Source organism: Aethalodelphis obliquidens, unplaced genomic scaffold (genome assembly GCF_003676395.1).
Source record: "Aethalodelphis obliquidens isolate GAN/ISIS:26980383/991018 unplaced genomic scaffold, ASM367639v1 scaffold34, whole genome shotgun sequence".
Taxonomy (NCBI): Eukaryota; Metazoa; Chordata; class Mammalia; order Artiodactyla; family Delphinidae; genus Aethalodelphis; species Aethalodelphis obliquidens.
Genome location: NW_020837978.1, coordinates 8,650,326 through 8,674,709, shown reverse-complemented (window position 1 = coordinate 8,674,709; position 24,384 = coordinate 8,650,326). Strand labels below are relative to the sequence as shown.

At 43.9% G+C, this 24,384-nt stretch overlaps 1 protein-coding gene across 2 annotated transcripts in view; it reads left to right on the top strand.

Moving 5' to 3' along the window:
* ADTRP (androgen dependent TFPI regulating protein) overlaps positions 1 to 24,384 on the top strand; it is a 69,802-nt gene that overhangs the window by 29,538 nt on the left and 15,880 nt on the right. For both annotated transcript variants that reach the window (XM_027128369.1, XM_027128370.1), the window contains 2 exons: positions 13,738 to 13,853; positions 24,160 to 24,311. In XM_027128369.1, coding sequence (XP_026984170.1) covers positions 13,738 to 13,853; positions 24,160 to 24,311 — 268 coding nt within the window. The remainder of the gene's footprint in view (positions 1 to 13,737; positions 13,854 to 24,159; positions 24,312 to 24,384) is intronic.

The following is a 24,384-nucleotide window of genomic DNA, read 5'->3' as shown; positions in this document are numbered from 1 at the left end:
TGAGTCTGGCTAATGGCTTATGAATTTTCTTTATCTTCTCAAAGAACCAGCTTTTAGTTTTATTGATCTTTGCTATTATTTCCTTCATTTCTTTTTCATTTATTTCTGATCTGATCTTTATGATTTCTTTCCTTCTGCTAACTTTGGGGGATTTTTTGTTCTTCTTTCTCTAATTGTTTTAGGTGTAAGGTTAGGTCATTTATTTGAGATTCTTCTTGTTTCTTGAGGTAGGATTGTATTGCTATAAACTTCCCTCTTACAACTGCTTTTGCTGCATCCCACAGATTTGGGGTCATCATGTCTTCATTGTCATTTATTCCTAGGTATTTTTTGATTTCCTCTTTGATTTCTTCAGTGATCTCTTGGTTATTTAGTATCGTATTATTTAGCCTCCATGTGTTTGTAATTTTTACAGTTTTTTTCCTGTAATTGATATCTAGTATCATAGTGCTGTGGTTGGAAAAGATACTTGATACGATTTCTATTTTCTTAAATTTACCGAGGCTTGATTTGTGACCCAAGATATTATCTATCCTGGAGAATGTTCCATGAGCACTTGAGAAGAAAGTGTATTCTGTTGTTTTTGGATGGAATGTCCTATAAATATCAATTAAGTCCATCCGGTCTAATGTGTCATTTAAAGCTTGTGTTTCCTTATTTATTTTCATTTTGGATGATCTGTCCATTGGTGAAAGTGGGGTGTTAAAAGTCCCCTACTATTATTGTGTTACTGTCGATTTCCTCTTTTATGGCTGTTAGCATTTGTCTTATGTATTGAGGTGCTCCTATGTTAAGTGCATAAATATTTTCAATTGTTATATCTTCTTCTTGGACTGATCCCTTGATCATTATGCAGTGTCCTTCTTTGTCTCTTGTAATAGTCTTTATTTTAAAGTCTGTTTTGTCTGATATGAGTATTGCTATTCCAGCTTTCTTTTGATGTCCATTTGCATGGAATATCTTTTTCCATCCCCTCACTTTCAGTCTGTGCATGTCCCTATGTCTGAAGTGAGTCTCTTGTAGACAGCACATATATGGGTCCTGTTTTTGTATCCTGTCAGCCAGTCTGTGTCTTTTGGTTGGAGCATTTAATCCATTTACATTTAAGGTAATTATCAATACCTATGTTCCTATTACTATTTTCTTAATTGTTTTGGGTTTGTTTTTGTAGGTCTTTTTCCTCTCTGTGTCTCCTGCTTAGAGAAGTTCCTTTAGTATTTGTTGTAATGCTGGTTTGGTGGTGCTGAATTCTCTTAACTTTTGCTTGTCTGTAAAGGTTTTAATTTCTCCGTGGAATCTGAATGAGATCCTTGCTGGGCAGAGTAATCTTGGTTGTAGGTTTTTCCCTTTCATCACTTTAAATATGTCCTGCCACTCCCTTCTGGCTTGCAGAGTTTTTGCTGAAAGATCAGCTGTTAACCTTATGGGCATTCCCTTGCATGTTATTCGTTGCTTTTCCCTTACTGCTCTTAATATTTTTTCTTTGTATTTAATTTTTGATAGTTTGATTAATATGTGTCTTCATGTGTTTCTCCTTGGATTTATCCTGTATGGGACTCTCTGTGCTTTCTGGACTTGACTCTTTCCTTTCCCATGTTACATGGAAGTTTTCAACTATTATCTCTTCAAATATTTTCTCAGACCCTTTCTTTTTCTCTTCTTCTTCTGGGACCCCTATTATTTGAATGTTGGTGCATTTAATGTTGTCCCAGAGGTCTCTGAGACTGTCTTCAATTCTTTTCATTCTTTTTTCTTTATTCTGCTCTGCGGCAGTTATTTCCACTATTTTATCTTCCAGGTCACTTATCCGTTCTTCTGCCTCAGTTATTCTGCTACTGATTCCTTCTAGAGAATTTTTAATTTCATTTATTGTGTTGTTCGTCACTGTTTGTTTGCTCTTTAGTTCTTCTAGGTCCTTGTTAAACATTTCTTGCATTTTCTCCATTCTATTTCCAAGATTTTGGATCATCTTTACTATCATTACTCTGAATTCTTTTTCAGGTAGACTGCCTATTTCCTCTTCATTTGTTTGGTCTGGTGGGTTTTTACCTTGCTCCTTCATCTGCTGCATATTTCTCTGTCTTCTCATTTTGTTTAACTTACTGTGTTTGGGGTCTCCTTTATGCAGGCTGCAGGTTTGTAGTTCCTGTTGTTTTTGGCGTTTGCCTCCAGTGGGTTAGGTTGGTTCAGTGGCTTGTGTAGTCTTCCTGGTGGAGTGAATTTGTGTCTGTGTTCTGGTGGGTGGGGCTGGATCTTGTCCTTCTGGTGGGCCTGGACCACGTCCAGTGGTGTGTTTTGGGGTGTCTGTGAACTTAGTATGACTTTAGGCAGCCTCTCTGCTAATAGGTGGGGCTGTGTTCCTGTCTTGCTAGTTGTTTGGCATGGGGTGTCCAGTGCTGGAGCTTGCTGGCCATTGGGTGGAGCTGAGTCTTAGCACTGAGACAGAGATCTCTGGGCGAGCTCTCACTGATTGATATTACATGGGGCCAGAAGGTCTCTGGCGGTCCAATGTCCTGGACTCGGCTCTCCCACCTCGGAGTCTCAGGCCTGACAGCTGGCCAGAGCACCAAGACCCTGCCAGTCACAAGGCTTGGAAGAAAAGGAAGGAAAAAAAGGGAAAAAAAAAGAAAACAAAAAGATAGAACCCCAAGCCAAATGGTAAAAGCAAAACCAAACAGAAAAAAAAATCACACAAAGAAACATACATACACACACTCATAAAAAGAAAACAAACAACAACCAAAAAAACCCAGTCAGAACCCTAGGACAAATGGTAAAAGCAAACCTTTCTACCTTGTTAGACTGGCTTCTGTTCAGGATTTCCAGGCTGCTATAATTCTGAGAGTCGTTCTAATCTCTGCTCTTCTCCAGTCCTTCTGAAAATTATGAACCAGGAACTAATGTAGATCCGTGGATTTCAGTAGTAAAAAGCAGTCAAGAATGTGTGGCTTCATGGCATTTATACTGGTCTTCCTAAAGCCAGGCCACCTGCAGAAGCAACTTCTTGTAGCCCCGCTTCCATAAAGCCAGAACCTAATGTTTTAAGAGTTCAGTAGTAATCAGGAGTCTTATGTTGAGGGCAGAATTGGAAAACAAACAAACAAAAAACCAAAAAAAAACCCTCATAAAGCCAGGGGAGATTTCAGCATTTCACTTCCCTTAATCAGAAGAGATTTTACCAGTGAAAATTCAGATCTGAAAGCTATAAAAACCAAACTAAAACAAAACAAAAACCTTTGTGCTTTTCCCCCCTGAGTTTGGAGACCAAAAAATGCACAATCATTTCAGAGGGGTATTCTGGAGAGCTCTGCTAGTACAAACTGCTTGGGAATAAAAGCTTGTGTGTTTTTGACATCTCTCTCCAAACACATCTAGGAACTCATAAAAGCCACGTTTTTACTATTCTCTGGTGAGACGGAATTTTGTGACCTTTTGAGAAATTCTGTTTTATTTCTCCTAAGAGGACCACGATAAGGAAGTAAGCCAAATTTCTTGGCAATGGGAGAATTTCAATGCCACAGGCTTGCATTCCCAGGAGTGTAGAGGGCTCTGAGCAAGTGGACTTGTAATCAACTTGTGCCATATGTAGGTTCCCAAATTTTACACTTAAAAACTTGTCTAGATGTCCACCCACTCTTGGGGTTTGTAGAATGGAAGGCAATGGCAGCCCTGGAGACATCTCTGTATTAACCTCCTCCCAGAGCCCAGGGGCTCCAAGGTCCAGGTCTAAAAATACTACGAACAGGAGGTTGAAACCCAGAGATGCAGGAGACTGGACAAGGAACACGGGAGTCAGCCTAGAAGGAAGAAGGAGCAATCGGGGACACAAGGAGCAAGCTCCTCTCTGCTCACCACATATTCTCGTCCCTAAAACCAGGGATGCTGGTGCTCACGTCTTAATACCTTTCCTTGATCTTTGACACAAATTTACCACATCTTTTTCTCAAAATATTCTCTGCCTTTACCTCCAGACTCTCTGACCCTCCTTGTCAACTACCTTTGCAAGATGTTCTTTTTTTGTCCATCACTTAAATCAGGGATTTTCAACTGGGATTGCTTTTGCTCTCCAGGGAACGCATGGCAATATCTGGAGACAGTTTTGATTGTCACAACTGTGGGTGGGTAGGTGCTCCTGGCTTCTAGTGAGTAGAAGCCAAGGATGATGCCACACATCCTACAAGGCAGAGGCAGCCCTCCACAACAAAGAATTATCTATTCTTCAACATCAATCGTTCAGAGACTGAGAAACCCTGCCTTTCACAGTGTTTACTTCTAGATCCTTTATTATTCTTCTCACTCACACACTCCCTTTGGGTCATCTCATCTACTACCACTAAAAAAAGTTCTGCACTCTGCTCCCATATCTCTCTCTCCAGCTAGATTTCTCTTCTGAGCACCAAACTTGTGTACCTACTATCTTACAGAACTTCTTCTTTGATATCCTACAGATGCCCTTTTGTTTTCATTTTGTTTTCCTTTTTGATTCTCAGCAAGAAAAATAATTGTTCATAATTGAAAAAGTAGTCTGTGATTATAGCTACCTGCTTTTAATAAAAGGGAATTAAAATTGACTTTTATTTTGAAAGAACAAAACACAGCTTAGTGACTGCCTATGAGGTATTAAGACAGTTTGGGATGCCACAAAAGCTGATGAGGAGAAACCCTTGAGTCTCTTAGGTGTGAAGGATTTTTATGAAGTGCGTGAAGGAGAAGCAGGTCTTTGCAGTAAATGAGAACTTGTTCTCTTTGGTTGTGGACTTCAAGGGCTCAACCCAGTGCTGCCTACTGCTGTCTAACACTTTCAGAGCCTCCACTACATAATGCTTTAGAACTAGCCCAGGCGTAGTGTGAAACCTGTAGGGTTACAGTAAATGTAAGTTGAAATTCATTAATATTTTTTTGAGTTCCAAGACCATATCTTATGGACCTTTTAATTGCCTGGAGTGCTGAAACATAACTGCTTTTCATAAGATATTTGATGGATAGCAAATGAGGTCATTTCCCAAGCAAACTTTTCTTTTGCCTCTAGGCGCCACTCCCATCCATCTCCTCCCTCTACTGGGAAGACCCTCCCCCCCACCAAAACCCCACAGTGAGCTCATGTGCCCCTCATGCAGACAAACCCTAACTCAACCAAGTACACACATCTGGGAAAATCAGCAGTGGGCAACTGCCATTCTTGCAGAACAGCTGGTGAGTCCTTCTAGGAATACCCTGATGGGTCAGCAAGGGAAAGCCAGAGGCAGGAAGGAGAAAGTGTGGAAACTGGTCCATCATGGGATCCGTCACATGGAGAATCTGGAACTCTGCCCTGGTGCTTGTGCTTACAGGGTGCTTTCCTGATTCACTGCTTTAGCTCCCAGGGAAACCAGCTGCCTACATATTGAGTCCTTTATTGACATGGAGACAAGATAGCTGAGAGGAGCGGAAGGTGCCCTGAGAGGTGGTGGCTGTAAAGCAGGAGCAGATTCTTATGCTTCTGAAACTTTCTCTTTCTTGAAAAGAACAGTCTCCTTTCTCCAACTCAGAGCAGCTTTCTACAGAGCTGCCCATCTGTCTATGTCTTAAAAACAAGTCTCCATGTGTGCTCTGTGGAGCCAGGCACAGAAGCACGGAGGAAGCGTGGATTACAGATTGATATAGAGGAGGGGGTACAAAGAAGATACCGAACAAAACCTGGGGAGTTTGTTTACACCTGGCCCAATCTCAGAATGGAGGGCCACAGGCCAGCAGGTCCCAAAGAACAGCCTTTGCTGGATAAAAATTTCCTGACTTCTTCCAGGGCTGCCAACTCCTGCAGGGCTGCAGGGATGGTGACACCCCTTTATTGAGTCTATAGTTTAGTTGCTGTAATGTTGGCAACCAAAGATTGTTCCCAGGAGTCACATTTTCTCACAGGTTTCCCTGTGACCCACAACACCCATTTTCAGATTTGGGGAGCCATCTATAGCCATGACAAAGGGTATAGGTGACTAGCCTGAAGTGGGATTGACTCTGTGGCCCTGCTAACCACGGGCACAGCCCGACATGTGGCTGCCAAGCCAGGTGAGTCTGGCCTGCAGCTGTTGTCTTCTCACTCTGGGACACTGATTATCTTCCCAGGCTATGCAGAGGAACTCTTCTTCCTCTTCTGCCCCACTCCACTGTTTCACTGATTCATTCATTAACGCCACAGACAGTAAGTGGCCAGAGAGGTTAAGCACCGTTCTAAGCACTGGAGATGAAATGGTGACAGCCCTAGCCTCGAGTTGCTTCCATCTGTGGAAGGTTTGGCCGGTGCTGGGTGAACACAATAATGTGACGCTGGGATGGGGACGAGCAAAGGGAGATCCCGCCGTGCCAAGGAAGGGCACCTGCCGGAGGTCCAGATTCTGCCCTGGAGGCAGGGATATCTACCTTGAGCCCTGTAAGGTGAGAAGAAGGTGGAGGGGGCTGAGGAAGGGGAGACATAAGTGTGTGTAATGTACCAGTGGTGGGAAAGGGAACTGTGGGTGGAGGACAGCGTAATCAGGGGCTGAGGGCTGGGTGAAGGCCACAGGATGCGGAGCAGGCCATGGAAATGAAGATGGGACAGGTAACCAGATCACCAGGGGCTTTGCAGGCCATATTAAGGGCTTAATTCTATAATACTTTGTAACACTTAGGTTTGAATGAAGAAGATGGGTCGAAAAGTAGTTATTAATCAGAGGGTGGAGGGGAGTCCTGAAAAAAATAGGAGGTGAAAGCTTTGACCTCAACTTGTTTATAATCTAACTGAGAACAGAAGAAAAAGTACACGAAATTGACAGTGTAAAAGTGAAAACTGAACGTAATTAAGCACAGAAGAGTCTAATGCAAACCAAAAGAGCTGCAGGAAGGACAGGGGAGAGTCAGCATCTAACGCAAAGGCAGGATGTGACACGGGTGTGCCATGCATGTGACACGGGCCCCAGAGGTTGCAGAAGGCGCTGGGTGCTCAGCTCCTGGAGGCAGGATGGTTTTCTTGGTGAGGCTTCTGATCTGCAGTGAAAGGGTGTCAACATTACCACTGACTCTCTGAATTCCTGCAAGCTTTTATATCTCCGTGTCATCAACAGTGTATAATACCTACACTCTAGGCTCTCAACACAGAATAAAATACTGGCTGTTTTATGACGCACAATTAGAGTAAAAACAAACAAAAACTCTCGTGGGGGGAAATGTTATTTCTGGAGTCCCTCTACTGCTCTGATCAGCAGAAGCCTACATAATCATACAATGTTATCTCCTTACTGGCAGAATCCCCTTCAAAATATGTTTTATTATTTTGCCTTCAAATTTTATCAGATATTACCATTTTATGGAACTTAGATCTCTGAAATGTTTTGCTATGGGGACACTGGTGAGAGCACTGCCTACTATTACTGAGTGTTCCCTAAATGAGATGCAACAGTGAAAATTTCTTTGAGGCCTACTTACTAGTGGAAAAACTTAATTTCCCCTTTAAAAAAAACAAAAAAAGCAGGAACTGTATACATTCCATCTCTCTCTTTTCACTTTGGCTGTCTGGAAAGAAATTGCTAAAATTAAATCTCGACAGCAGCAACCCAGCAAGCCTCTGGTTGGCGTGTTTCTGTTTCAGTGTTCTCCTGGGTCCTGATGTTCTTTCACGTCTCCTCATGTTAATGTGTGCGCTTTTGGTTGGAAGGCATCTCAAAAGTGTGTGGGTCTGACTGGGAGAGAAGAATTAAAGAAGAGAGTTAGGTGTATGAAAAGACGGAGGAGTTCTAGGGAAGGAAACAGAATGAAACACCGGAATAATGAGGAGACTGGATTGAGTGGAAGGGGTGGAGCCTGTGGAGATATTGTGGAAAATGGGAGAGAGAGAAGATTAGAGGAGTAGACAGTGGACTGAGGCAACAGGGAGCCACAGAAGGTTTTGGGGGGAGTAGTAACATGAAACTTGTTTGAAGAAGGTTGGTCTAATTGCAATGTTGAGTATAGACAAAAATAGAAGAAAGCTAGGGAGGTGATGCTGGGGAAGATAAAAGAATAGACAGCTATGGGAAGCATCTGAGGAGGAAAGTGAATCAGGTTTGGATTGAGAAGGAAAGAAATGAGTCACTGATTACAGCTGGTGTCTAGGGTGTTATTATTGCTGGAGAGAGTTAAATTAGAGGAAGGGGTTTGGTGCTTTGGAGAGGCAGGGACAGAGAGGAGAAGAATGGGAAGAGGCGGATATATTCCAGACTGCAGGCTCTCAAGAGCCCAGATCTTTCTTTTGTCTTACCCTTAACTGAATAGAATCTAACTCACTTCTTCACCAGGCTGGACACCGTCAAAGCCGACTAGCTTCCTAGAAGAATGCTGCTTTGAAATGTTGGCTAAACTACATATTAACCCAAAGGACAATAGTGTAGCAAGGAAAAAGTCACATAGAAAGTTCAGAGATTCAGAAAGTTATCATTTAACCATAAAAGATTCAGAAAGTTATCATTTAACCACCTGTTCGTTTCACATACAAGTTCATAAATAATGGCATGCTTTTCTTCCTCAGCCCAATGGAGTATTCGTTTCTCTTGCCAGGTCAGTAAGACTATTCATATTTCTCCCAACATTTTATTATGAACATTTTCAAACATAAAGCACAGTTGAAAGAATTTTACAGTGAACACCTGTATTACCTGCCACTTAGGTTCTGCCATTAATAGTTTACTGTATTTGCTTTATCACAAATCTATGCATCTATCCATCCAACAACTCATCTTATTTGTGGTGCGTATCAGAGTAAGTTGCAAACATTACTACTCTTCTGCAATAAATAAAACGATTGGTTTTTGACTTCTGTCCTCTGAATTTTTGCCTGACTGGGCTGTGTCAGCCCACCCAGGTAGACTGGAGATCAAAGAGAAGCCTTTGGCTCTTTCTATGGGTGCTTTATCCTCTCAATCCCTCATCCCCAGGCGCTGACTCTTTAATTACAGTGATGCTTAGTCTGTGCACTTAAGTTCCTAGAAGGTAGAAAAGGAAGTTTTTACAAATCCAGTTATCTTCTAAACTCTAGAATTTGAGATGGAAAAGACTCCTGCAGGTAGTGCAGGTGGAAGAGTGAAAAAAAAAGTCCCCTAGACATGTAAGCAATATAACCTGTGTCTACATATCCAGATTACCATATATTGGACTGACTTAAAGCAAAACTGCACCTTTAGTAACATAGCGGGGCATAGAGAATACAGATGGTCTCTGCTTTTGGATACAAAATATTCCCAGAAAGACCATCACCACTGTCCCAAACTGTAAGAGTTAGAGGCAGAAACTGCAGTGGGGGAAGTTGGTGAGGAGTGAGGTAAAGTTTTTTAGCTGGTAAATGGATATTATCAAAACCAGAGATTGCCTTACTAGGATTTACAAAACAACTATTACTGCATCTTTTTACTGTGTGTAGTTTTCAAGCTTAAGGAACATGATCCGCCATTGTAATAACAAGCCTGGGTACAATGGCGTGCTATTAAGGTTTGTTTTGCCTCCATTTTCATGTCTGTTGTTGTATTTATGTTTAAGTTTTAATTGATGTTTTGACCATGTGTTTGCCCCGAAGAGGTTTTGTGAAGGCCTTCATTTTTAAATAAATTTTTAAAATGATATATTTAATGTACAGTAAGCAAAAATATCCTCCTTAATGTACCCAGAAGTAAACTCTTGTCCGTGCACTAAAACTTCATGTTAAAATATCTACCCAGTAGCACCATAAACGAACCAAAGACGTTATCTTAGAGACTTGACAGAAGGAAACTCAGCTTGGGAAGAGCCAGTGTAAGGAGTGAATTCTCAGATCCAGGCATTGCCTGAACAGTGGAAGGAAGGAGAAGACTGAAGCAGCTGTGAAGTGGGCAATACTACATAAGCTCATGATTAGGAACAGCACGTGAAGGAGAAAGCCTTGCAATGACCAGCCCGAGAAGGCAAAAGCTGACCTATTTATATCGCTCCACTCAACATAAGAGCTGGTGCAATAAGGAAATGAATCAGAGGAGAGAGGCAGAGAAGTTACTTTAAAGTGTTATCGTCTGATTTTTACAATGTGGAGGCTCTCTGAATTTCTTTCACTGAAGACAATTAAGTGCTCTTGGACCTCCAAGGATCTTAGAGATAAGAGTGTGACCGTCCTCGCCTTCTGGAGTCAGTCTCTGGAGGCTGCACAGCAAGGATGGAAGACTGTCGGCTCCATGGGTTACCTGAGTGATGGAGGCTTGCCTCTTTCTCAAGAGTCAGGCAAATGCATCTCATTTTAATTTGAGCCTCAGACACAGGGAAGCTGTTTAGAGCAGCTACTTATCTACTGGCATGAGGCTAGTAAAAATAAGTGCTCATTACTTTCTATGTTGCCACTCATATAACCTTATAGGAATCCTCTATGGGCTGGTAAATTGTGGTACTTATCTATAAGGCTGTTTTGCGACCAAGGAATCTACAGGGCAACTATTATACTAACACTTAAATCAATCTTTCACGCTTATAGTTCTCTCTCCAAGATATTCCGATGGAAGTAGGCATCACACAAAGGACAGGAGGAAAGGTGTAATTTAGTAGAAAAGGATGAAAAAAGAACAACACTTTTCCTTTTAACCAATGCTTTCGGAATGAGGTATTTAAAGAAAAATCTACCAAAACGATGGCTCAGTTAACAAGGAAAGATAGCTTCCTTCCATCCCCTCTGTTTACACATACTATTGTTTCAGTCCCTGATGTTTTGTTTACTTTGGAAGGAAATATTTTACCCCCTCTGAGATAATTAATTTTTGTCAGCTTCACTGTTTATAAGGGAAACTGAAAAACTGTTAACTGAAATACAGAATGAGTCACTGTTTTCAGTAATTTTTGGCAGCATTCTAATTTGTGTCAATCCCAGCCTAATTATTAGATTTTTTGGAAGCAGAAAGCATATTTGATTTTCCTCTTACTAAATTTTTCCTCCTCTTTTGAAAAATATGTGCTGCCTGACAAAGGTTATATAATTTATATCAATGTGAGGTGAAATACCAGCAGGTTTGAAATACCAGGGGGTTTACTGTGTCATGCTTGGCTCTTCACAGTAGCTCAACATTTAGAAAGCTCACAGGATACAATCTTCCTCCTTTCCTCATTCACACCCCCAGCCCTGGCCAAAACAATGTGATTCTTTTAGAGACCTTTTAGCTGGTATTAAGCCACAGTATATGGCCCATCACTAATGACATCACTGAAGTAAACTTCCCAGAAGCCATCAGGGAGAATTCATTTGGAAACGCAACTGAATGTCACTTGCAAAGGGCAGGCTCCTAGAAGAGGTGACCAGTCATGCATTCCTGAGTTATTTGTTATAAAAGCATTAATCACTGTGAACTCATTTGCTCCTAATGCAAACGCGCTACACTATTCCACAGGAATTCTGTTCCAAATGATCATTAATGTAGAGAACGGAAGCTGCTCTGAGCAGGGATAATAGAGTCTGTCAGGTCAATGGCCAGCATAATGGGGCTGTTAGTGGTTCCTGACAGAAGTCGGACCTTCCTGATAGAGCGACGGTGGGCAGAAAGGCAGGCAACTGTACTGGGTAGACAGCCCCCTCCCTGGCCTCCTGAAGTGGCCTCTGGATTAAAGGAGCATCAGTGTCTATCACAGGGTATTGCTAGGGCTCTGAGGTGGCCACCACTGGGAGCGTAGGCACCAGCTGTGGGCGGGAGAGGGACCCATGGGACGGCCATGGGGAGGCCCTGCTCCCACACTCCAGCCGCCTGCAGGCCACAGGCAAGGGTGCAAACAGACACCTGGTGCTGTGGACACCCCAGCCGCTTGCCTCACCCCACTCCACACTGGGCCACCAATGAGGGGAAGGATGAGAATCAAGAACAACAGTGATCACCACAGCTAATGCTCACTGGACGCTCTCCTGGGCTAAGCATTAAGCCCTTTACATGCACTAATCCCAATCCTCGGGGTAGTACCTCTGTGACATGTGTACTATTTACTGCCACGTTTTACAACCGAGGAGGCTGAAGTTCAGACAGATTGAGTAACTAGTCCAGGGTCAGATTCAAAAATACGTGCCCTTACACACCACGCTCCTTTACTGGAGGGAGAGACAGAGAAACTGGAGACTTTGATCCCTAAAATTAGGCCAAAGAAAGATGCAGGATATGACAGTGGGCCTGGAAGTCTTTCCATTGTGTGGTCAACCAGTCAGTATATTCAGGACCAACCTTGTAGAAAGTCTGTAAAAGCTGTGGTTTGTCCACAATGCTCTTCCTCCGAGCTTTGCTTCTAAAATGTGGGTACCCAGGGCCTTCAAGAAGCCTGACTGCTCTGTGCCACTGAACTGCAGGCTCCCTCTGCCCAGTACTGCCCTATATTTAAGACCTGTGCTTCCTCATCCCACCCCTGCTCCATTAAAACTTGTCGCATTTCTTGTCATCAGAGGCTTCTGATCTCCTGACTGGACCCAAGCTAGCACAGGTAGAGCAAGAAGAAGCTTCCACCTCCTTGGATGCCTCTGAGCACCAGACTGGTATGACTGACAGCAAAGGCCAGCCAGAGTCAGTACCCAGGGTTCCAGCAGCACAGCTGGGCATGGGAGCATGGTGACGTGGGCACTGTGACATTCCTAAGCCCCAGCCCCTATTGTAATTGAGGTGCTGACACAGCTGTCTCGGGGCTCAAGAATGGGACTGGGAAGGAGCTTGCAAGTGGAAGCTAGGGATGCAAGAGGCTTCCAAGAGCTAAGGAAACTGGGGAGCAGGGATGAAAGAGGAATGATGTAAACGTAAAAAGTATAAAATACTAACACTATGAGATGTTACCAATAAGCACAGAGTGTGGCAGAGGAACTTAATAAATGTGTTTAAGAAAGGAAAGGACATTGCAAAGAGACTCAATTCACCTTTGCCAGATCAGTTCCCATAACCAAGAGAGGAGTGGGACTCAGAAGTCTTCACACCCAAAAACACCACTATTCCTTGATTATGTCATTTGAAAAAAATCTAGTGTTAAGAGTCTGAAAGATGTGAGAAAACAGATGGTTATAAAGAAGGAGGTGAAGCAGGGAAGGAAGTGGGGGAGAACACAGAGGTTTCAGAGGGAGACTCTCACAGCCCCTACAGCACCCATCACCTGTCGACAGGACAGTTCCACGGTGCCAAGTGCACTGCTAAATGTGTTCTCGGCCTCTCCCCGCACCGAGCTTACCAATACGCACCGTAAGTGTTAGACTACATGGCACAGGATATAAATGCAGCAGAACTGAGTGGGAGAAATTAGCAAGAGGAAAATACAGAGACAGCATCATGGAAGATTGTACTGGCTGTGAACACCATGGACCATGTGAATACAGGGAGAAAAGACACACTCCATACAGTCGAAGCATGAACAGAAGTGTGAAGGGGGAGCAAACATGCCAAGTGCAAAGAATGAAGGAGACAGCCTTGTTCTATGAAGGAGTGTGTGTGTGTGTGTGTGTGTGTGTGTGTGTGTGTGTGAGTGTGTGAGTGTGTGTGTGTTAGGAAGGGGGTGATAGCATATTATAAAGAGCCTTGGTAGCCAGACAAAGGAGTCTGGATCAATATGGTAGGCAGTAGGGACCTGCTGTAGGTCCTTGGCATCCAAGGAGTACGATCCAAGCCAGGTTTTGGAAAGTTTCATCTGGTATTTGTGTAAGAAGGTAGACTGGAGGGGAAGAGGGAATTAGGGGTGCTGGAGGCAGCCGGGGCACCTTGGATTGATGATTTGTCGTCTTTTCTCCTGCAGCACACATCTATATTGCCCTTCTCTCTGGCTGAAGTCATCCTCAGGCCACACTGCTATCCACTGAAGAAGAAAGGACTCACCTTGTTGGCTGTTGCTAGCCTTGCTTATGTCAGCAGGTAAGAGTTGCAGAGAGAAAATCAACTTAGACTTGTCATTCCAGACTCTGAGGAATATTCCAGAAGAAGCGCACTGCTCTATAAGAGTGCCTTTATCTTGGGTTAACAGGGATTTTGCCATCTTTAAATTTCAGGAAAAAAGGAACCTTAGTGTTTCCTTTTGATACTCACTGAAACATCAAATGCCCAAGAATACACAGGTATGCGTGCACACACAGAGCAAGTCATGAGTTCCCCCTCCCTCTCATGAAGAATTAATCGTTGTAAAGCTACACATGTTACTTTCCCTTGGAAAACATTAATCTTTGGTTTCATTTGTAATTAACATGTTTGAATGGCTGAATGATCTAAGGCATCTAAATATATTCCATCTAAAAGGGCACTTGACAGGCTGATCAGGCAAGGTTTGGTTCATTCCTGTTGCCTGTATTATTATGGGCTTAGTTGCATCAACATCTGGCACTGGAGCCCTGAAAGGGCATTTGGGCAATTGCCCAGGGGCCTGTAGAACAGCCTAACTGGAGGCATGAGAGAGAATTTAAGTAGCTGGCCTAGATTTCATCATTCAACCACCTGGTGACACTAATTCTCTGGAATTGTGCCCAATGTCTGTAATCAAGGGAAAGTGCTTGGCCTTCCACCTAGCAACTGGAGAACCCCCCCTTTCTACTCTACAGCCTTCACCCCTACAGCATGCTCTTGCTCTACTGGGAGGGGCATGCCAAGCATAATACCTGCAGTTGGAAGCGAATCATAATGTTCCTACTCTAGCCTAGCCTCACATAAGCTTTTCACATCTGCCAATCCGGATAATCCCCCACTCCCTATGTGAGGGGTAGTTTCACTCAGGGCAGTGCTCTGCAGGAGACGGAACCCAGGAAAAGAACGCATTCCAAAGGACTGGTCTCCAGCGGTGCCTGCTTCATGTGCTTCAGCAGCCTCTGTCTTAGAGCCAGTAACCTTTGTGCCCAGAGCTCAGGTGATGGTTCCTGCCTAGCCTTTCCTTCCCTTTTGCAAGGTATGTTCCTCCCACCCTTCTGCACCCTTCTTTCCCCGAGTGCCTAAAGTCGTTCGTGTTTCACCTGTCTTAAAAGAAAGCACTTGTTCAGTAAATCCACCCCAAGACTCAATTGATTGACACTGTTCACTAGCCTGGGGCCTTTGCATTTTAACAAAGGACACTTTTAGAGAATAAGGCATAAATTGGGGACCTACTGGTAGTTGAGGTCTGGAGCACTGTGTTGAGAAGATTCTGAGGCCCTACCAAAAGAGTTGTGCTATCATTTAGCAATATCTGCCTTTAGCATGTGAATGGAGAGTGGTGGGACATGCGCCATGTATATTCCAAGTCTGGCTTAACCCAAAGGAATAAATCCCTAAAGACAGAATATCTAGGACCTGGGGTCGGGTAAGATATACACAAAAGATATATTTTTTTTCTCTTGTATGTGTTGAGGAGAAGCAGGGTGGTAGCTGGTTGATTATGCACATGAATTTCCATACTCTGTGTTTTTGGTGGGCTTTAATCTGATTTATTCTTTCTTGCCAAGTATAACTTTCAGAGTTCATATATGAGATAGCACTTTTGGTCTATTAATTTTCTTCTACCTAAGGACTTGGAAGTTGATCATCAATCCTAATATCTACCCTTGCTCTTTTCCTCCTCAGAAACCAAGAAGGTAACAGAGCACCTAAGGTGACTGGTATTGGGGGAAAATTGTGGTACCCATAAGGATGAAAAGTAGTGGTCGAGAGGGTCTGGCTCATTGGTGCCTGGGCGTGAGCTCTGACAATGCAGGGAACTGGGGTGCTGGAGAAAGGAAGTGCAGCAAGATGGTCAGGAGTGAACACATCACACGTCCAGTCAATTATTCCTCAGTGCCAGGCACTGTGCTAAGGTATGAGGATATAGAGATGTACAAGACACCATGCTGCCTTTAGGGACTGCCTGGGAGAGAGGAAAGTACAGAAACAATGGGAAGACAGGGTGGTGAGACTCTAACGGGGATAAGCGCAGGGTGCTGGGCGATGTGGAGGACTGGCTTCTTAAAGGAAGTGGTGTCTAAGCTGAGATGCAAAGAATAAGTAGAAATAAGTCAAAAGAGATATGGAAAAGACCTTCAGGCAGAGGGAATAGCATCTGTGAAAGGCTGGAGGAGCTGAGGGCGTGGCTGAACTGTAGGACGGGGAGAAGTTAGTGAATTTGGACTTTGAAAATGAGGGCTTTTCTATGCAAAAGTTATAAGCAGAGAAGTGAAATAACATGGCTTATGTAAGAAAGATGATTAGAAAGATGATGCTGGCTGAAGTACGGAAATTAAAGAGGAATCAGACAGGGAGATCAGCTGGTGGCATTTGCGGTAAGTCAAGAGAGCTGATGTTGGCCCGCAGGTGACAATATCAGTCAATCCGCGAAGAGTCAGAGAGGGTGGGTGGTGGAAGGCAACTCAGAGGTCATCCAGCTTCGGAGACCTGAAGCCCCACTGGGCTAAGTGACGTGTCCAAGGTCGCGTGGCCGGGGAAAATGAAAGCTGAGACTTAACTCAAGGACTTCTATTTCCAAATCCAGTTCTCTTTTCCATCTGTATTCAGATGGTCAGGTATTTGTTCAGCTCCCTGTTTGTGTAAAACACACTCTGCTGAATGCTGAAGGGGTGAGAACGCAAAACAGCTTTACCATGATCTCTACAGTCTAAATGCTTTCACCATGTTGCTCCTTCCAGCTCTGTGCTCTGATTGTATGTTACAGTGATGTAATGGGGCAAATGAAGGGAAGGGATGGAGACCTATCACTAGCAGGAATGTGACTGGGTAGACCCTGGCAGGGAGCTGAAGTGGTTTGGGATTTGGACTTTCTTATCACTAGTGAAGTACAGAGTCAGCGTTCTGTCCAGTAGGGCCTCATGTTTGCTGGAGTGAAGCAAATACACCTGTACGCAGGCGTTTTATGCTGCCCTATTGATTGAAGCTTCCCTCCCTGTCCGTTGCCTAATTAGGGGAGCTCAGACTCCTTGCTGCCAGCTGCCTCTACCCTTACACAATACTCTGGGGGCACAGGCACCTTCATGGCCACGGATGGTCAGCAACAAGTTCCACAAGCTGGGTATGTCCATGGAGGTATTTTAGGGAAGCGGCTATAGGTCAGCTGTTAGGCGTGCCAGTTTGGATGCTCAAATGGGGAAACAGCATAGCAGGAATGAGGTAAAGAATACAGTCCCGGGCCACAGAGAGCGTGAGAAACAAACATGAGTCAAAAAAACGGCAATAACCCTGAGCTGGAGAAGTACTTCACTGCTGGAACCATGTTACAGTGACCTAAAAATATCCACCGAGACCATGGGGACCGCCTCATATGTGGCACTTGCTTTTTATTATTTATCAGATTGCAAAATTGGAGGGCTGGCCCCTAAGCGGGAAAATAAAGCTTTGCAAAGTAGTAATAACTGTAAATCTTTCGTTTCCTTTGGAAAGCATTAGTCATCTATATATATGGTAGCTCACTTACTCCCCGCTTCTCTCTCACCCCAAAACATATCGCCTAGCTCTTCCTAAGAAGCAGGAAAATAGAAACGTTCCTACTGCTGGCTCTTACTCATTCTTTTATTGAACAAATATTTCCCCTAACACAGGGCTGGTCCTGCTGGGAAAAGCAAAGTTATATAAGGCCAAGCCCCAGCCCGTAGGGGGTTTGTACCTCGTAAGTGGAGATGAGCCATGCATACAAATTATAAGAACACGAGATGGGAAGGAATAAAATGTCATAACAAATACGAGGTGCCAAAGGGAACACAAGGAGGAAGCAGTTACATCTGACTGGGCAGCGTGGGAAGGACTTCATGAAAGGTGTCACTGGATCCGGGCCCTGAAGGACTGGCTGGATTGGAGCAGCAAAAACTGGGAGAAAGCGAACACTGCACAATCGCAAAGCCAAGGGGGCACACATCACGTTGAAGCAATGGCTAGCAATTCACTTTAGCTGGACCTACTAGTGAAAGAGACGAACAGGAAATCACCCTGAAACTGCCCGCTCACAGAGTCCTGCAGGCAGCAGGCTGGAGGAGGCTGGACATGGTACAGACAATGTGAGATGTGTTTGCTGCTGTTGTTTGTTTGCCATGGAGGTAGGAGTGAGAATTCTTAGTAACATGGCCAGACAATTATGCTTTAAAATGACTATCTTGACAATAGTGCTTAAAATAGATTGAAGTGGCAAGACATGGGAAGCACAACAGAATAAAGCAACACACGAATAAAGGTTAGCCGGGATGCTCGTAAGTCATCTAGTTCAATCACAATGGTTTATTCTTCATCCACGGATATTTCATAGCTCCAGTGTCATCCCATATCTGGATGCTTGGAACACCCTTCTGCAGGTGGTCCAGTCCGCCAGGACCTCCATCTCTAAAATATTCTAATAATCCAGTGAGTGCTCACACATGCCCATGTAGTACACAGTCCTGAGAATCACTCTCCCACACAGACTGTAAAGCCACAATACCCAGTCTCCTGGATCCAGCACCTCCACGGGGCTTGCTTTAAGGTTAGCATGCCTCCCCCGCTGCTGTCACTGCCAACAATGCCACTGCCCATTAGTCTCCTACGTTGGTGCAAGTAGAACAATGCTACTGGCTATTGCAACAGCCCCAGTTGGCCTGCAGTGCACCACCGCCTTGCTCTTGGTAGACCAGAAATCAGCTGATGCTGTATTTGTCTCTGCTAGCGTGTAAGGTATTGCATGCCAAGTGCAAGTATCATACAGATATACAGCTGTAACCCAGCCTGGGGAAAGATATTTTTAAAGTCACCTCTCGATAGCAGTTCCAATGGGGCAAGAGAGATGATTTCTTTCTTCTATTCTATGCTCACTCAGGTGAGGCCCCAGAGCAAAGCTGCCTGGACACCCCAAGTGTAATAACCCTCTAAATCCGTGCACCCGTTTACACATGCACACTTACACATATACACATCTTACGCCCAGAAGCCATTAGAAACTGCCAGAGGGGCAGATTCAGCTGAGTTCCAGGACCAGCCACCTTGTTACATGTGGTACCAACAACCCTCTCCTACTACCGCTAGCGCACTATGTGAATTCACCCCCAGAGCCACTGTTGCCCTTTCCTGAAATATGACCTTAGTCTGGGACCATCTAGATGGCACCATTGTCTTACAACCTAAAATCTTAGTGGGGATCAGAACCCCAGCCTCATTTTCCACAGAAGGACTCCCTAGCCCTCATGTAAATTAATATATGAAAATAAACATGAAGATGCCACACAACTTCCCCTATTATCAGCATCTGGGGTCCAGGCCAGCCAGCATGCAAACTGAAGAGGGGTGGAGGTGGAGGGCTAAGAAATGGAAATGCTTATCTACACTTTTCATCCTTCCTGCCCAAATCTCAGCTACCCAAAATGCCTGTTACACAAGTTAGAAATAAGAAGAGCCTGAAGAGGGATATAGCTGTACAATTAGGAATGAGGGACATACCTGAGACACATTGTTGGTGTAACAGAATAGGTTTTATGGATTAATTGGTGTGTAGTGGGCAAATGAAAAGGGAACATCAAGGATAATTCTCAGAATTTTCAGCTGGTGGATTGGGAAGATGGTGATTCCATTAATGTGAGCATCCAATTAACTACAGTTTGGAAGGCTACTGGTTACACGTTCCAGTTTTCAGAGGCTGCAGTGTTCTTGGCGGGTCAGGCAGCTGAGACCTGTCTATAGAAGCCACAGCTAACAGCAGTTAAAAGGAACCATAGGTACTGGTAGTGCCACCTAAACAGACATTTATTTAAAACTAAAGAACCTGCCATGTTCCTAGCATTTGGGAAACAGATGCACATAATAGATAAAATCCCAGTCCTTACAGAGCTTCCAGAAGCTCTGGAGAAAGACAGTCAAATATGCAACAAGGGTAAACTCATGGTAGGGGAAGCACATAACAACCTAACCAAATGTGGGTTGTGGGAAGAATGGTCAGGAAATTTTTTCTGGAGAAATTAACTTTTAAGCTGAAATTCAAAGCATGAGTAAGATTCAGCCAGGGACAGAGCAGGAAGTATGTCCTAGGAAGGGTAAAGGCAGAGGTGTTCCAAGCAGAGACAACAGCATGGGTGAAGACCAGAAGCTGCAGAGCTGGGTTCATTCAAGAAACAGAAAGGGTTAGACTGCAGATCTGAGACTGGAAGGGTGGATGGGTGGGCAGGGCAGGGCCAGGTAGGCCAGGGGAAGGAGCTAGGGTATTTTCTAAAGCAACGTGGATCCACTGGAAGCAGGGGAGCACCATGAACGATTTTTTTCTTTTAGAGAGATTATTGGGTTACTGCATTGTGGAAAGTGGATTGATGTGAGCAAGAAAGCCCAGTGAGCAGACGATTATAGAAACCTATAGGAGATGAAGGAGCCTTGATTGAGATCATGAAATGAGTGCACTGCAGAAATTTTTTTTTTTTTTTTTTTTTTTTGCTGTACGCAGGCCTCTCACTGTTGTGGCCTCTCCCGCTGCGGAGCACAGGCTCCGGACGCGCAGGCTCAGCGGCCATGGCTCACGGGCCCAGCTGCTCCGCGGCACGTGGGATCTTCCCGGACCGGGGCACGAACCCGTGTCCCCTGTGTCCGCAGGCGGACTCTCAACCACTGCGCCACCAGGGAAGCCCCCACTGCAGAAATATTTAAATATGATTCCATGGGATCATATATGGCAGCTAGGGAAGAGCTGACATTGACTGAGATGGAGGACAAGGACAGTTCAGCTGCACACGTGCTGAGTGCCTTTCCCTCTCTCCCTCCCCCACTCCCTTCCTTCTTTCCCCCCCTCCTTCCTTCTCCCCTTCCCTCTCTCTCTCTCTCCCCTTTTAACATATATTCCAGAAGCCGTAAAGAGGTGATAGCACCTGACCATGACTATCTCTGCACTCAGGCCTCTCTGCTGACTGCCCTTCATTAAATGACTGCAATCATGCCTCACGCTCTAATTGTATTTGCAGTAATTTTCCCACTGTCAGTTAACACACCTATAACTTTCTTTGCACCTTCTCTGTGAAAGTGCAGACTTCATTAGCTTACTTCAGGAACTTCCCTTTACAAACCTTATGCTGGAGGAAACAAAAATGAAGTAAATAAACAGAAACTTTCCAGGCTTCCAGAGAAATGTCCTTATTTGTAGACTATCTTACATAAATGTGCATGGAAACTAGGAAGCCCTAATTTCAAGTATATAAAGAAAACAAAGTGAACTAATTAACGCCACCCGTTTGGAGCGTATTTAGATCTCCTCGCTGACCCCAAACTCCTGGCCTTAGCTACCTGAGGATATTTACTTTCTGTCCCTTATACTTCCTGCGGCCTGTCATGAGAGACAGCCATGCAGGAAAGAAGTGCTGTGGACATCCTTCTAAAATGCACCCATGGATGCACATCTCACAGAACTCTAATATTAGTAACCATGATAACAATCATTACTTGTTTTCAGTCTAGTGCAGTTTTGAGTACATGAGAGTAGCATCTAGACAAGTCTGGGGCAGCAGAGTGATACCAGCAGGGCCAGGACTAGGGCCCAAGGGACAATAAATACTACACATGCAGAACCCTGAGACTGACTCCTCCTTAAATTTTCTTTTTTATTGTGGTAAAATACACGTAACATAAAATTTACAGTTTTTAAGTGTACAGTTTAGTGGCATTAAGGATGTTAACACTGTTGTGCAGCCATCACCACTATCCTTCTCCAGAATGTTTTTCTTCCCAAACTCCCCACTTGCCCCTTCACCCCAGCTCCATTCTACTTTGTCTCTATGAATCTGATGAGTCTAAGTACTTCATATAAGTGAAATCATACAGTATTTGTCCTTTTGTGACTGGCTTATTTTACCTAACATAATATCCTCAAGTTTCATTCAAGTTATAGCATATGTCAGGATTTCCTTCCTTTTTTTTTTTTTTTTTTTAATTTATTTTTGGCTGCGTTGGGTCTTCGTTGCTGTGCATGGGCTTTCTCTAGTTGCGGCGAGCAGGGGCTACTCTTCGTTGAGGTGTGCTGGCTTCTCTTGCTGCTGAGCACGGGCTCTAGGCGCGCAGGCTTCAGTAGTTGCAGCATGTGGGCTCAGGAGTTGTGGCATGCAGGTCCTAGAGCACAGGCTCAGTAGTTGTGGCGCACGGGCTTAGTTGCTCCGTGGCATGTGGGATCTTCCCGGACCAGGGCTCAAACCCATGTCCCCTGCATTGGCAGGCGATTCTTAACCACTGCACCACCAGGGAAGTCCCAGGATTTCCTTCCTTTTAAAGGTTGCATAATATTCCATTGTGTGTATATAACTGTACCACATTTTATTTATCTGTTCGTCCTTAAATGGACACTTGGGTTGCTCTCATATTTTAACTACTGTGAATAATGCTGCTATGAACATGAGAGTACAAATATCTCTTTGAGTCTTTGCTTTTAATTCTTTGGAGTATGTACCCAGAAATGGAATTGCTGGACCATATGGTAATTCTAGGTTTAATTTTTTGAGGAACTGCTATACTGTTTCCCACAGCAGTTACACCATCTTACATTCCTACCAACAGTGCACAGGGGTTCCAATTTCTCCACACCCTCTTCAACACTTGATATTCTCTGGGGGTTTTTTGATAGAAGATACCCTAATAGCTGTGAAGTGGTATCTCATTATAGTTTTGATTCACATTTCCCTAACGATTAGTGACACTAAGTATCTTTTCATGTGTTTGTTGGTCACTTGTATATCTTCTTCATAGAAATGTCTCTTCAAGTCTTGTGTCCATTTTTAATTGGATTGTTTATTTTTTGTTGTTGAGCTCTAGGAGTTCTTTATATATTCTGGATAATAATCCCATATCAGATGCATGATTTGCAAATATTTTCCCCATTCTATAAGTTGCCTTTTTATTCTGTTGACGGTGTCCTTTGATGCACAGAGATGACTTCTTAAATTTTATGCCATAGGTGCCTCCCTTGCCTCACCCTAGTCCTGGCCCTGACGTTAGCCCCTCTCTTCCAACAAAGCATTTGACAAACTTAAAGGATCTGAAACAACCAAGATTGCACTTGGGTTCTGAAAGTTTCATTAAGCACAGAATTTCATTCTTCCATCTGAACTCCTTTGACAACCTGGGATATCCAAATATGAACGTTGTTTCTGAAGCATAACCTAGGCTATCCTAATTTTTATAAGAGATAAATAGCCTCAAAGAAAGATTGCTGAGGCGACACCCACTGTGTATTCCCTCAGAGGAGAGAAGCTTTTAAACTCTTATAAAATGATTACAATCTGCCAGGCACTGTTCTATGTAATTTACATGTGCTAAATTAACTCCCTTAATCTTTACAATAGCCTTATAAGCTGTATGCTGTTTGTACCCCTATTTTATACATGAGGGTAGGGGGAGAGAAAAGTTGAATAAATTAGTGAAGGTAACACAGCTAGTAGGTAGCACAACTAGGATTCAAATCACAGAAGCCTGGTTCCATATTCCATACTCTTAACCGATTATAAACTGTAGCTGATATATCATCTTCCCCGTATTTAGTTTTAAAAGTTATTTCAGACTTTGGCATCTTCCGGTGCAGTTTGTTTCCAGCAAACTGCATTTTTAGGCTTCACTTAGACATTGTGGCTCCTCTCCTAGCATTTCTTTTCCTTCTCTTGGCTGACAGAAATGATTTATATTCTATCCTCACATGAGAAGGATCTGAGCCTCCCGGAGATCCATCTATTCCTACTTAATACTCTATCCGTGGCTATTTCCACGAGCTGAAATCTAGGCCCATAATTAAACCCCAGGTCTACTGTATTATAGTAATAATGCTCAGTCTCTGCCTCTCCTACCCCAACAGGCTTGGAGAGCTAATGGAAAGCTATACTTAACACTTAGGCACAGAAAAGCAAACCCCACTTGTCTGGCTGAGAGTGAGCAAATGGGCACCACCTTAGCAAGTTCAATGTCTCAGCAGGTCATGTCTTTCAGGGAAAGAAATAATTCACGTTCTTATACATTTTGTTTGGTTAATGATGTGTTCAGTGTTCTCCCATATTCTTTTACCATCACTGAGTTTTAATGGATTAGGTAAAATAGCCAAGCCCAGCGCCTGAAACAGAATGTCTCAATGAATCAGTCTATTTATCCAGAAAATCCTCACTTCTGTAGGTTCGGGAAACACCTCGGCTGTTAAGCGTCCCCTGTGGCTTCGCTTCCTCTGCCTGGACTCCAGAACCCCCGTGACCTTGAAGGGACTATGGCTTTCTCCCCTGATGCCCTAATCACTGTGATTTGTCATTTTCTGCAGGGTTCTATGGATCTACTCTGAGACGGGTACATGGGTGTATCCCGTGTTTGCCAAACTCAGCCCAGTGGGTCTAGCAGCCTTCTTCTGTCTCAGCTACATCTTTAGCGTCGGCATCTACCTATTTGGAGAGAAGCTCAACCACTGGAAATGGGGTCAGTTCATTTCTCTTACCTACAGAAACACTTCTTCGTTATGCTCTCTTGACTCCTCCTGGAAACAGAAGGA